Raw genomic sequence first — 15,530 nt, forward strand, 5'->3', positions numbered from 1 at the left:
GCTTTGTCTATCCAAAACTCTAACTCTTCAAGTTCTCACTGTAAGAACCTACCAAACTATAGTGTTTCCTCACTGAAGTCTTATAAACTTAGAAAATTCCTACAAATGTAAAATCCCTAGACTATTAAATAACTTCCTTTAAACATAATGGGCACTAACTTAACTCTATACTTAATATAATGCCTATAATATATGGTAACTACTTAATTGCCAATCTTCTATTAGCTGTCACTTCGAAAAATTACTGGATGAATTATGGCTCTGAAAAAAAATTATTGAAGGATGGTGGGAAAAGTAGAGATTTCCTTTACAATCTTCTCAGCATGTTCTACAATAGTGAAAAAGCAATGAAAATTATTCTATTGGTAATACTGCAAAAAGTATTCATGAATCCATTTAGCTGAGGACTTTAGTCCTGAGAGTACATCTGATCATGGTAAGGCTGACCATCTACTGACAATCCTGCCTCCTCCCACTCCCCCTGCTTCTCCTTTGGGTCACTCTCAGGCAATGACACAGGAAGGAAAGCAGAAACATGGATAAAGACCGGATTAAAAGTATGGAGCCATAAAATGGTTCAAAAAAAAAAAGGATGTTGTCCTGGTCCGTTCAGGCTGCTATAACGAATACCATGGACTGGGTGGCTTATAAACAACAACAATTTCTTTCTCACAGTTTGGGTGGCTGGTAAGTCTGGGATCCTGGTACATGCAGGCATGGTATCCAGGGAGAATCTAGCTATACCAAAAACAGCAGAAAGGGGAAGGGGCTCTCTGCAAGGCCTCTTTTATATGCAAACTCATCCCACTGTGAGAACTCCACCTTCATTATCTAATCACCTCCCAGTGGTTCCCCCTCCTTTGGGGTTAGGATTGCAACATATGAATTTTGAGGGCAAAATAAACATTCAGACCATAGCAGATGATAGGTAAAAATGTCTTTTCCAAATATAAATTAAGTGCTATTTGACTATAGAAGATTCAAAATATTTTAGTATTTTATCTTCATTGAAGTCAACTAGATAAACATTATACAAATGGGGAAAAAAAAGTATTAATTCCAAAATTCCAACATTAACTATTACATCAAAAAAATTCAGGCTATATTTCTCACAAGTACCCAAGGCCATGTCCAAAAGGGTTATCTATGGACTAACAAGAATAACCAAAACTTACTGTGCCAGGAACTACATTAAGTGCTTTCTATGGTTTCATTCTTTCAATTCTCAAAACCAACCCTATTAAGTTATCCCCATTTTACAGATGAGAAAACTGAGCCTTAGGAGGTGAGATGATTAGTCCAAAGTCAACAAAGTAGGTGGCAGAGTCAGGATTCACACTGTTCGAAACACCACACCAGTGTCTCAATCCTTGTCAAATTCAATCTATTAGTTATAAAAACTGCTTTGATTCTAACGTGGCTTCCTAAAGATTTTAAAGAAATCTCAAATATATTTCTATACTTTAATGACTCTCAACATGGAATGCAAGTTTTTTTAAGTAATTTTTTAATTCCAGTATAGCTAACATAGTGTTGTATTAGTTTCAGGTGTACAACATAGTGATTCAACAATTCTATACATTACTCAGTGCTCCTCGTGGTAAGTGTACTCCTTTTTAAAAAGGTTTTATTTATTTATTTATTTGAGACAGACAGAGAGAGAGAGACAGAGCCGGGGGCAGGGGGAGGAAGGCAAGGGGAGAGGCAGAAAATCTCAAGCAGAGACTCCACAGTAAACCGGAGCTCCATAAGGGGCTCAATCTCAGGACTCTGAGATCATGACCTGAGCCAAAATGAAGAGTCAGCCACTTAACTGACTGAGCCACTCAGGTGCCTTAAAAGTGTACTCTTTAGAAACGCAAATTTTTTAAAACTACAATTTGGAGGGTTAATTCCCAGCCATTATAATTAACTTTATTAACTAGATGGCAAATAAATGTGTTTTTTTACAATCACACTAAGTCAGATATGATCTCACTTAATCATTATCTATAAAATAGATACTATTCAACTTTACAGATGAAGAAACTAAGGCTCAGAGCAGTGGAGTGACTTGCCCAAAGTCATACAACAGGTAAGGGGTAGACCTGGGATTCAAATCCAGGCCAGTGTGCCCCTATAATGCATTGCACAAACCACTACTGAATGAAGCCTCCACAGTGTGAGACCAATTGCCTTGTTCAACCCAGCTGCTGATCGTTTCATGAAAGACTAACAGTCTGTTTTTAAATTACAGGTCAAATTTTCTGTACCTGGAGCTGTACAAATATAAACACTCGTCCTTTCCTCTTTAAACAAAAATACATCTCTAGGATAGTCTGGCTTCTGGAAATTTCTATAAACAAATTCACCAAATATATTGCTTTTGTTACTACAATGGCATAAGCACCCTGAATTTTCCTTACTGGAATAAAGCCTGTCAAGTCTTTTTGCAGGAAAATCTCTAGGACTTTTGTAAGCATCAAAACGCTGATGAAATGTTGATTCGTTAAAATAAATCTTGACCCAGTAAAAACTGGCACCAGGCCTTTTATTTTCTTGCAGTCAGCAAAAATACAAACCTATAAAAATTCAAATAGTAGTTAAGGGCATGCATTTTGAAGTACTTGCATATATGGTGAGTCACTTTACAAACTCCTAGTTTATACTGAAAACTTTTTTAACCTGGATATGTAGGCAGAAATCACTTTAAAAACCTCTAGGTACTATACAATGAAAGAAAAAGCAAGTCCGTTCAGGGTTTTACCAGTTGTTTTCTCTGACAACTGTCTTCCTTAGGTGGAAAAAAAAAAAAAAAAGAGTATTATTACTTACTGGCTCCTCTGTACCTTGCACTTTATAGTTCAAACACATTTGGAAGTTGCTGTTTGTAACCCTGTATTAATCTAGATCTTTGGAAAAATCAAATGGAGGCCAATTTAATCACCCAACAAAAATAAGCAAGTGTGTATGGGGAGAACACAGCTGAAGGAAGTAGAGAGAACTGGGTCAGTAGGTGGCAGATGGTAACTGGTTCAAACTTGAAAGGAGTTCAAAAGCGTGGAGCAGGGTTTGTGAAAACTCTTCAAGTGAAACAGAAGCAAAAAAAAGAAAAAAGGAAAATGCATAATGTGTGGAAGAGAGGTCCTGATTTAGAAGGGTGTGCTACTGAGTAAAACAGTAGTCATCCAAAAACCTATTTTAATTCGTTTGGAATATATAGAATTAAAATATTGTCAATAAAACGTTATCTTTCTACAAATGACACTGGTGACAACAAACTATTTCCTCATTTACTTTGCATAATATTCCTTTGATGTGGTTATGTCTCCATTTTACAGATTAGGAAACTGAGGCTCAGGTTAAACAGTCTGTTTGGTGAGGTATAGTTCAAACATCAATCTTATGACTCTAACCAGCATTTTTCATGTCACTGTATTAAACTGTGGCCATTACAGGACTACTCTTGGCATCTACACAAGGGGTAAAAGAAATGCAATTGACCCTTGAACAACACGAGTTTGTACTGTGTAGCTCCACTATCTTTCAATAAATATATTGGAAAATTTTTTGGAGATTTGCAACAATTTGAAAAAAGAGATGAACCATGTAGCCTAGAAACACAAAATAAATTAAGAAAAAAGTATTATTATTATTAAGACTACAGTAGACTACAGTATATAGTACATATAGCTGTTCATGTGATCAGGAAGGCTTCCAGTAAACAGTAGGCTATTAGTTAAGTTTTGGGGAAGTCAAAATTGCACACAGATTTTTGATTTTGCCCTTTTTGATTGGTACCCTTAACCTCCGTGTTGTTCAAAGGTCAATTGTATATCCTTTGGTTTTATATATATATATATGTGTGTGTGTGTGTGTGTGTGTATATATATATATATATATATATATATATATATATATATATATATATACATAAAATTCTGTGGTCACCAGACTAGGTTTAAATTGTATGTAACTTTCCAACAAATACTATTCACCCTTAACAGAAACCCATGGAAGTACTTAAATAAAATGAAAGTGTTATTTATCCATTTCTTATTTACTGAAATTACTGTGAAAATAGCAAATTAGCATGAACTCAGTATTAATACCAACTCCGTGCACAAATTTTTAATACACTTCTCAAAGTCACATTAATAACATTCACTGTCAGGTTCAGGTTATATCCATTTCTATTAGGGAAAACACTCAGACTTTCTTTCAGAATTTTTGTCTGTAATATAAAATAAAACCAAAGGGTCAAATTTTTAGCCACCAATAAAAAAAAAAAAGGCTAAATATTTTCTATTATGACCTAGGTAATAAATAAGGGCTCTGTATAACCCCTTAAAATATATCTGGATGGCCTCTAAGGTTAACTTCTCAAACCTATTTAGTTGCCAAAAGAATAGTATCCAGATTGCACATCACATTTTGTCATGAGTAAGGAAGCCTTAGAAACATAATCATTGCCGCCTCCTTACAAATTCAGTCTCTGTTACCAATTTGTGTCACCAACATCTGAGCATTTAAACACACAAGACAATATGGGCCCACATTTTCAGGGTCTACAGATGATGACTGTATTCATGGTTCAAGATGCTGGTTCTATAAAACTGTTTCCTCCCTGAACCTCAACCTATCTCTTTCTTTGAACTAATTCCACAGCTATAACCCAGATATACATGATATCCAGATTTTGTTTCTGAGAGAAAAAAAAAAAAATCTCTGAAAATCAGAAACTTATTCCATTCGTAGATGCTGTTCTTAGCACCAGAACTATACCCCAATTAAAAAAAAAAATTCATTATCCTGATTTTAGTCCCATTTAGAACGTCCACTAGCCTGGTGAGCTATTTAATTTTAAATACTCCTAGGAAATAGAATTGACAGGGATGGGGTCACCTTTGAGAAATTTATGGAAATCTGTGAGATGATGCCCTTCAAAAAATGTATTTTACTCCATGTAATTCAATATGATGAATTAAGGATCAGTTTTGGAAAGTTGTTAACAAAACTTTCAAATTCATTCATCTCTCAAATTGTTGCATTCACACAGGTAATTTATTACTTTCACCAAAGGCATCTTCTATTTTCTTTCTTGTTTCAGATGAATTGTAAAGAGACTTATTACAGTAAACATTTAGCTAACATATTAAATCAATCTTGTCATTAGTCAGGTAAGGAACATTAAAACAACATTCTATATATTTTACATGAAGACTAAGAAACTTATATAGTCCACAAAACACAGTTTGAGAACTATCACAAATGCTTTGATCACACTTTGGAACCTACAAATTTCTAACTGCATGTAAAATCTTCAAACCACATGTAAAAATTGTTGCACCCTAAGCTTAAGTAACTTGTGCAACAGGGTACAGGATGAATTTGTATACTTCTCTTAATTGTTTCTAAAGCTCCAGGATATACCCTGGAGTTGCTGACTCATCAACATTTTGATTAATCACCCTATACATGTAAGGCTTGAAGCTGGGTGCTTTACAAATCACAGATTTATAAAAGATATGATCCCTTCCCTTTGGAAGTTTACAATCTTGCAAAACAGATGAATAAAATAAATGCAGTGTGAATGTTACTCATCAACTACTAAGGGAGAATAGAAGAGGGCACTTCAGGGTGATTATTCAAATCACAGAACAGGTAGCGTTTTTAGTAAAAGAAAATGAGCAGGGATCACAAGACACCTGTGATCAAGATGGTACAACCCGTGAGGTAGCATATGAAATGTGCGGTTAACGTCTTTGAGGGTGAAGCAAATGGAATATGATGCTGGCATAAGTAGGAGCCAGATAAAAATAGGACCTGGCCTTTATCTTGTTAGGCGAAGGCCTTTGTTCAGAATTTTAACGCTTCCTTCAGAAAGGTTTATTGTCCTATGGTGTGTAGAATGGGTTGAATAATAAAAACAAAAAGGCAAAAAGACCAGTTAGAAAGTGACTGCAGTAACTGTCTAAGGAGCATGAAGCACGAACACTTGAATTTGGAAAACGGCAGTGGAAAGAGAAAGAAATAAACCCAAACTTATAGTTCTTCCTGTTCTCATGAAAATGATTACTAAAATAGTCATATATATCATGTGTTGATATATAAAGGCATAAAATAAACCAAACACTTGTAAACAGACTTCCAAGAAAAACTTTGCTTAAATTATCACATAAAGTTACCTATTCTACTTTGGAAAAACCATTTTTTTTTTTTAATTAGAAAAAATTATTTTTTTACATTTTTTACAGCTTTTGAGATATAATCACATACCATACCATTCACCGTTTTGGAAAAACCACTTATAACAACTCTTTTTAATGTATTCTAAGGTAGCATACACCACTTCTTAGTATGTCTTTGATTACATTTTTGTACTATTTTAAAGACATTTATTGTAAATGTCTTAAAAATAAAACTCTAAAAACTACAACTAGAAAATGTCTACTAAATTGAAAGGCAATCTATACTTTGCTACATATAAATTATTTCTTAAAAACTACCGAGGTCTGTTTGATTCATACTAATTTTAAGATACCAAAATACAATGTGTATCTCTATATGTCATAAGAATGAAAGAAGTATCTTATAAATATATTTCTCTAACTGATTACCAACATTATTTTTATGACCCAAATGGAAAAATACACATATAAATAGCCAAAAGATAAATTACTTGACCACAATAATAAACTCTGTATTTTGGAAACCTCATATTTACATGTTACCTTTCATATAGGTAGATACGTATCAGTTTGATGAACAAACTATTTTCAACTAATTCAAATTATCAAAATGTATTATTATATATACAACTGAAGATCTTTGTTTTCTCTTGCTTTAAATATTCCCTGCCCCCAGAAAATTCCTTTTAATAAAGATTTTATTTGAGAGAGAGAGAGAGAATGAGAGATAGAGAGCACGAGAGGGAAGAGGGTCAGAGGGAGAAGCAGACTTCCCTGCTGAGCAGGGAGCCCGATGTGGGACTCGATCCCGGGACTCCAGGATCATGACCTGAGCCGAAGGCAGTCGCTTAACCAACTGAGCCACCCAGGCGCCCACCCCCAGAAAATTCCTAAAGGCAAATTTCCAGGAGTGGGGAAAAAGTGCAGTTTCTCCATGCATTCAAGAAATATTTAGGCAATAAATATTTATGAGCTCCTTCTAAATGCCTATCATCAAACAACAACAATTTTTAAAGGAATAACTGATATACAAAATGCTGTACAACTTGATGAGTTTGGAAGTAAGTACTCAATGCCATAAATATATCCAACACCTTCAGAAGTTTTTTCCTGCCCTCCTTATTTTTTGTGTGATTAGAACACCGAACATACCTCTTAGCAAATTTTTAAGTATAAAATACATTATTGCTAACTCTAGATACTGTGCGGTACAGTAGATCCCTAGGATTTATTCCTCTTGCATAATTTAAGTTTATACCTTTTGACCAAAACCTCAGTTTCCTCTTCCTCCCAATTCCTAGTAACCACCATTCTATTCTCTGCTTCTAGGAGTTTGACTTTTTGGATTCCTCACAGAAGCGAGATCATGTAGTATTTGTGCTTCTGGCTAGCTTATTTTACTTAGGATAATGTCCTTTAGGTTCATCCATGTTGTCACAAATGATGGGACTTCCTTCTTTTTTAAGGTATGGAAATACTGCATTTTCTTGATGCATTCACATGTCGATGGACACGTGGGTTGCTTTCATGTCTTGGCTACTGTGAATACTTCTGAGAAGAATATAGGAGTGCCGATAGCTCTTCAAGATCCTGATTCCAATTTCTTTAGATATATATGCCCAGAAGTCGGATTACTGGATCAGATGGTAGTTCTTAGTTTTTTGAGGAACCTCCACACTGTGTTCTGTAGTAGCTGTACCAACTGAAACCCAGCATTACTCTTGGTTCTTTCAGATATATTGTGATGAACACAACATAAAAAAATTCCTGCCCTCAGACAGCTTTCACTTTAGAAGAGGAAAATAATCATTAAACAATAATTTTAAAAAATTAATGTCATGGTAGCTTTAAAGGTGATAAGTGCTGTGGAAAAAGAAAAGAGGAGACAGGAAAGAGGGGAAGCCTCCACTCAGAGTGGAATGGTTGCCAGGCAAGGCCTCATTAAGAAGATGCGATGGCCTGGTCAGCAAAGACAGGAACTTTAAATTTTACTACAACCAAGATGAGGGCTTTTCAGCAGAGGGAGGATTTTCGTCTTTAAAAAGTAGCCAATAACATGTACTGTTAGCACTGGATGTCAAGAAAGTAAAGTTGATTTCTTTTAAAAAGGAAGAGGTAAGTACTATAAAAAAAATAAAAAAGAAGAAGTTAGTGAGTAGGACTGTAAAACAGCTACCTCAGATCTAGAAACCAAAATAACAGCTAACATATACAATTACAGCAGGTATTGCTCAAGGAGCCCTATCCCTCACAACAACCCCATGTGTGACCACATTCAAAGATCAATGGTACCTTATCCACATTCCAAACACTAAAAAAGCTTAAAGCAAGCCAATTTGGTAGTAAAATCTGACCTAAGTTCATATTAGGTAGCATATGGTTCTTGATTTATCCTACTTGGCAAATATATACATGAAGAAACATTAATTAACCCTCAAAATGGAGGTAACCTTTAAATATCCTAATTAACGAAAAGTCATAGGTACATCTATATGTATACATATAACCTTTTTTTAACTGCCCTATTTTATGCAGGAGATGGTGGAGTTACATCATTCAGGTTATCACATTCAAATTAAACCAGCCATGCTTTAAAAAGAAAGGAAAAAAGAAACATACAATAAGATTAAAATTCTATCCAGCATATCCTGCATATACCCTAGAGTAAGATGGAAGATGTTACTCATCTGCTGTTACAGGTTTTGATTTTACAGATTAAAGATATGTATTTTTCATACAAAACATCCCCTAAACATTGGCTAATTGCTTTATCTGATGTTTAACCAAAGAAAATGTTATTTATTCCAACAATGAAGGAAAAACAGGCAGTTTGAGACCCACTCAAAGATGGTGAATTAGCTTCGACATGGCATCTTTCTATTGGATTTTAAAGGATAATATTTTTTTTTAAGATTTATTTATTTATTTGAGAGAGAGAGAGAGAGAGCACTAGCAGGAAGGGCGGAGGGAGAGAGAATCTGAAGCAGACTTTGTGATGAATTGGAGCCCGACAGGCAGCTCAATCTCAGGAGCCTGAAATCACGACCTGTGCCCAAACCTAGAGTCAGCCGCTAAGCTGACTGTGCCACCCAGGGGCCCCTAAAGGATAATTTTAACTAGATATAAATTTGACTAAAGCCTTGTCTTTTAAAAACTCAAGATGTAACTCTACAGCTGTGCTGTCCAATATGGTAGCCACCAGACACGTGGGCTATGGAGCCCATGAAAAGGGACTAGTCTGCCTTTTTAAAATATTTTTATTTAATTTTTAATTTTATTTTTATATGTATTTACACACACACACACACACACACACACACACACACACACACACGTAGCAAGAATTACTATCACAGTCACTGATTGGGCCAGAGCCCCCTGTGCTGTTAGCAAAAGACTTGCTCCTCCTCATGTAGCATGACCTACACTTGTGAGTTCACTGGCCAGACAGTGGCCTCAACTCCAAGCTCTAACAATGTACAGGAAAGGTGATTAGTTTGAATCGAGATGTGCTATAAGTAAAAATAGACATTGAATTTCAAAAACCTACTATAAGAAAATAAAGGTAAGATATCTCATAATTTTATATTAATTATGCAATGAATAATATTTTGCTGATACTGGGTTAAATATTTTATTAATTGATCAGTTCCTTTTTCCTTTTTTAAGGTGCCTACTGGACAATTTAAAATTACATGTGCAGCTTACATTATACTACTACTGAATGAACAGCACTGTTCCCTAGTAAAGACTGAAAAAAAGACCTGACAAAAAATTTCCCAAGTACTTATGTTCTATAATGAATAATTTCACTTTAGATCATCAAAAAGATTAATACAACACAGATAAAGGTAAGAAAGAAATATTTATCAGAAAGGCTAAGGTAAGTTTCTTGTAACTCAAGAGTGTATTATTTTAGATATTCAAGAGGTATCCCAAAATTAAAGAATAAGATAAAAACCTCATGTATAAAATGTCTGATTTAATTTAAGATTAATTTTCAGTATTTCCACAGTACTAAGTATATATAGGAGGGTTTTATGTCCTATTCTCCTTCAGTAGGGTTAGGATAGATCTAAGTTGCACAAATCACATACATACCATGATGGCATCAGAAAACAGGCAACTTATTTTTAAGAGATGGGAAAATTTCATTCCTCCTAAAAAAACAACTTTAGAGTTTACATAAAGTTGGAGAAAAATAAATCTATATCACAGTATGATCTTTCATTATGAAAAGATACACTGAATGACATTTCCCAAATATCCTTAAAAGCACTGCAAGTATGTATTATACTAAAGTTAGACATATACATACTCCACGATTCAGCGATTCTGCTCCTGTGCAAACACTCATCAGAAATGAATGCTTATTTCTACCAAAAGATATAAAAAAATTCATGGCAGCCTTATCTGTAGCCCCAAATTGGAAAGATATTCAATATCCATTTACAGTAGAATGAATAAATGGTGGTATAATCATACAATGGAATATAGACAATTGGGGGGGACAAATAATACACACATGGATGACTCTCAGATACATAATGTTGATCAAAAAACTCCCACACAAGAGTTCATATTACATGATTCCAACCATATGAAGTTCAAAAACAGGCAAAACTGACACACAGTAAAAAATGCCACAGACTGGTTTCTGTTACATAGAGGTAGCACTGACTAGGAAAGACAGCCTTCTGAGGTAGGGTGTTAGTTACGTGGGGTACGCTTATGTGAAAAGAAAAAAAAAATCACTGAACTAGCAAGTAAGAGTGTTTGACTACATGAAGTTATACTTTGGTAAAAGGTTTTTTGTTTTTTTGGTTTTTTTTTTAAAGGGCCTTAAGTATCATGAGTTAGTTTCAAAAGAATTACTTAAAACCAATTCCTATTTTAAATTTACATTCCTATTTTGAATTTACTTAATCCTACAACTAAACTTATTTGCAGTTTTTTTTTTTTTCCAAGATTTATTTATTTATTTGACAGAGAGAGACACAGCAAGAGAGGGAACACAAGCAGGGGGAGTGGGAGAGGGAGAAGCAGGCTTCCCGCTGAGCAGGGAACCCGATGTGGGGCTTGATCCCAGGACCTGGAGATCATGACCTGAGCCGAAGGCAGACGCTTAATGACTGAGCCACCCAGATGCCGCTATGTGCAGTTTTTTAAAAAATAGCAACCAGTTCAACTTTATTCAAACATACTCTTAATTTTGAGATGACATGATCAATTTTCATAAATGGATAATTCATAATGACTTTAAAAGTGTAACAATCCTCTATATAACTAATAAAATATTTGAATGTTTGTACTTCAAATATTTAATTGTAATACTTAATTCCTATCTTCAATTTAAAAAGATAACTTTTCATGCTCACGGATTAGAAGAACAAATATTCTTAAAATGTCTAAATTACCTGGAGGCAATCTATAAATTTAATGCAATCCCTATCAAAATAACAATGACGTTTTTCACAGAGCTAAAACAAAACAAAATCCTAAAAAACTTTTTTTTTAAAGATTTTATTTATTTATTTGAGAGAGGGAGATAGAGCAGGAGCTGGGGGAGGAGGGGCAGTGGGAAAAGCAGGCTTCCTGCTAAGCAGACAGCCTGACTTGGGGGCTCAATCCCAGGACCCTGAGATCATGACCTGACCCGAAGGAGAGGCTTAACTGACTGAGCCACCCAGGCGCCCCCCAAAAATCCTAAAATTTATACAAAAGACCCCGAATAGCCAGAGCAATTTTGCAAAAGAAAAATACAGCTGGAGGTATTACAATTCCACACTTCAAGTTACATCACAAAGCTGTAGTAATCAAAATAGTATGGTATTAAAAGAAAAACAGACACACAGATCAATGGAACAGAATAGAGAGCCCAGAAATAAGCCCACAATTATATGGTCAATTATTACTTGACAAAGGAGGCAAGAATATGCAATGGGAAAAAGTCTCTTCAACAAATGGTGTTGGGAAAACTGGAGAGCAACATGCAAAAGAATGAAACTGGACTACTTTCTTACACCACGTACAAAAATACACTAAAAATGGATTAAAGACCTAAATGTGAGACCTGAAACCACAAAAATCCTAGAGAAGAGCATAGGCAGTAAGGTCTCTGACATAGGCCATAGCAATATTTTTCTAGATGTGTCTCCTGAGGCAAGAGAAATAAAAGCAAAAATAAACTATTGGGACATCAAAATAAAAAGCTTCTGCATAGTGAAGGAAACAATCAACAAAACTAAAAGGCAACCTAGTGAATGGGAGAAGATATTTGCAAATGACATATCCAATAAAGGGTTAGTATCCAAAACATATAATGAACTATACAACTCAACACTCAAAAACCAAATAATCCAATTAAAAATGGGCAGATGAAATGAATAGACATTTCCCTAAAGAAGACATCCTGAGAGCCAACACACACATGAAAAAGTGCTCAACATCACTCATCATCAGGGAAATGCAAATCAAAACTGCAATGAGATATCACCTCACACCTGTCAAAATGGCTCAAATCAACAACACAAGAAACCGCAAGTGTTGGAGAGGATGTGGAGAAAAAGGAACCCTCTTGCACTGTTGGTGGGAATGCAAATGGTGCAGCCACTGTGGAAAACAGTGTGGAGGTTACTCAAAAACTTAAAAATAGAACTACCCTATGATCCAGCAATCGCACTACTGGGTATTTACCCCCAAAATACAAAAACACTAATTCAAAGAGATACATGCACCCCTATGTTTATAGCAGCCTTATTTACAATAGCCACATTATGGAAGCAGCCCAAGTGCCCATCGACTGGTGAACGGATAAAGACGATGTGAGATAGACAGAGAGATATCAGAATAGAGAGAATCAGAGAATCAGAATATATATACATACAGAGTGGAATATTATATATTCTACACAAAAAGAATGAAATCTTGCCATTTGCAATGTCATGGATGAGCTAAAGAGTATAATGTTAAGTGAAGTAAGTCAGAGAAAGACAAATACCACACGATTTCACTCATATGTGGAATTTAAGAAACAAAACAAAAGAGCAAGAAAAAAAAGAGAGAGAAAGAGGGACAAGCCAAGAAACAAACTCTTAACTATAGAGAACAAACTGATGGTTACCAGAGGGGAGGTGGATGGGGAATGGGTGAAATAGGTGATGGGGATTAAGGAGGGCACTTGTGATGAGAATGGGGTGATGTATGGAATTGCTGAATCACTACATTGTATACCTGAAACTAATATAACACCATATGTTCATTATACTGGAATTATAACAAAATTAAATAAAATTTAAAAACAATAAATAAAACACCAGTAAACCCCTTCCAAAATAAAAAGATAACTTTGAATTTCACAAAATCCAGAGTTTCCAACCATATCACTTCCTTCACTGATAAAGTATGCATAGTCAAGATTAAAGTTAATATTTGGATTTCATTTACAATTTCTTTTATAGTCCTAATGTGCTTATTTAAATTTCTTATTCACTTTCACTCTCCCTCTCATAACTGACAAGAGAAAGGAGAAAATGCTACTTTGTCAATGGTGAAGAATTTTAAACACAGAAAGTTACTACATTAAAAGTTCAATATACTGTGCTATGGAAACATAGAAGACTGTAAGTTTATAAATTTACAAACTGTAAATTTATAAATACTAGAAATTCACATGGCTTGACAAGTGATTAAAAAAATCCATAATACTGATTTCTGTGTTATCTCATGTGACTATAAATAACAAATATCCAGTTAATAAGAAAATATATATTTGAAGAAGTTGACTTATTCACTACAACTTCAACAAATACATTATTTTATTAAATATTTCTATTCCAAACAAAACAGCAGGCAAGTTTTCTAAGGAAAACACAAAACTTAGGGGAGGTTTAAAGGTGGATATTAAGAAGGAAACTGGATAAGGCTAAAGGGGACTGTGTTCACCACTGACTTTAGTCAAATCATTTGGTACATCCACATGGGGTCTTGGGGTTGCAAAAGACAAAAACACAAAACAGGTAAGTTTCTTCCTTTCTTCCTAGTAATACATCACATGTCCTGAGACTCAGGCTCTGCAAGCAGAGGAATTGTTATGCTACACCCATCTAACCACAGGTGATAATGCAGATAGGGATCTTAGTAGATGGATAGAGGCTGAGTCAGGTGTCCATGGATCCTGACAAAAGACTGGCAGAAATGTAGATGGCAGCTGATCCCTATACTAGAAGGTAGAGTTGTCAAAGGCAGGAAGAACTTTAAGCCTGCCTGATTATCTAATGTATATTCCATGCTGTCTTAGATAAATAAGTGCCTCAAGTATCTCATTTTCAAATCAAAACATTCCCTAAAATAGTTCTATACTGAAAAGGTAAAATGTAAATATTTCAGATGCTTAAAATAGGCAAAACTGTTTTTATCTAAACCAGATTTTTAAACAAGATTTATTTATGAGAGAGAAAAAGAGAGAGTGGGGGAGGGTAGAGGGAGAGAGAGAATCTCAGAGGCAGACTTCCAGCTGAGTGAGGAGCCCCATTCGGGGCTTGATCTCATGACCCTGAGATCATGACCTGAGTGGAAATCAAGAGTCGGACGCTTAACCAACTGAGCTACCCAGCCACCCCCCTAAAGCAGCTTTCACTGACTTACCCAAAATTCAGAATTACCAACACTGAAATGTATCCCTTTCCTCTGTTATAAACATCAAACAACTAGTTAATCAATATCTGAAACTTAAAGAAAAATAAATAACAAAATGTAACATAATATTCTTTCTATAATTGGAAAGGCTTAACTACATTTTAAAAGAATGGAGCAATAGACACAATACAATACCTTCTGGATGTGTTTCTCCTGACTGTTAAAATAACAGGTCCTGAGAACAGAGTTCTGAAATAGCTCACAGTCCAAAAGCTCCCTGAAAATTAAGAAAAATAAATATTACTTCAATTGCATCTTATATCAAAGAATTTCAATGGCATGTTTTACAATGGAATCTTAACTACTGACTAAAATAAATTATCTCAAAAAATAACAAAAAAAGATGTAAGATAAAAAATATTCATTATACATGCTTTCCTTGGGCATAGCAGTTGACCATATCTGATGAACAATCTGCATTATAAAATTATTTACCAAAATACACTGTCCTTATAATACATAAACACTATTACCTTTTCTCAAAGTGAGAAGTTAATGGGGATGAAGAATTCTGAGAGAAAAGGTATTAGGATGATTTGGTAGTCAATACAGAGTTTGAAACACCTCTTTTCTCTCTCTCTCTCTCTCTCTCTCTCTCTCTCTCTCTCTCTCTCTCGACCACTAGAACAAAAAATGTTGAACTGAGAATAAGAAGCCTTCTGA

General features: G+C 34.9%; 1 protein-coding gene and 1 non-coding gene across 4 annotated transcripts in view; both read right to left on the reverse strand.

Annotated features, from left to right (window-relative positions):
* The window catches only part of LOC113915784, a 108,559-nt gene that overhangs the window by 75,069 nt on the left and 17,960 nt on the right, over window positions 1-15,530 (reverse strand). For all 3 annotated transcript variants that reach the window (XM_027581696.2, XM_027581697.2, XM_027581698.2), the window contains exon 2: window positions 15,003-15,084. In XM_027581696.2, coding sequence (XP_027437497.2) covers window positions 15,003-15,084 — 82 coding nt within the window. The remainder of the gene's footprint in view (window positions 1-15,002; window positions 15,085-15,530) is intronic.
* On the reverse strand, window positions 9,501-9,654 carry LOC113919088. Its single transcript, XR_003518821.1, has one exon. It is a non-coding gene; the product is annotated as a small nucleolar RNA SNORA62/SNORA6 family (small nucleolar RNA).

The sequence above is a fragment of the Zalophus californianus genome, chromosome 1, assembly GCF_009762305.2.
Source record: "Zalophus californianus isolate mZalCal1 chromosome 1, mZalCal1.pri.v2, whole genome shotgun sequence".
NCBI classification, from domain to species: Eukaryota; Metazoa; Chordata; class Mammalia; order Carnivora; family Otariidae; genus Zalophus; species Zalophus californianus.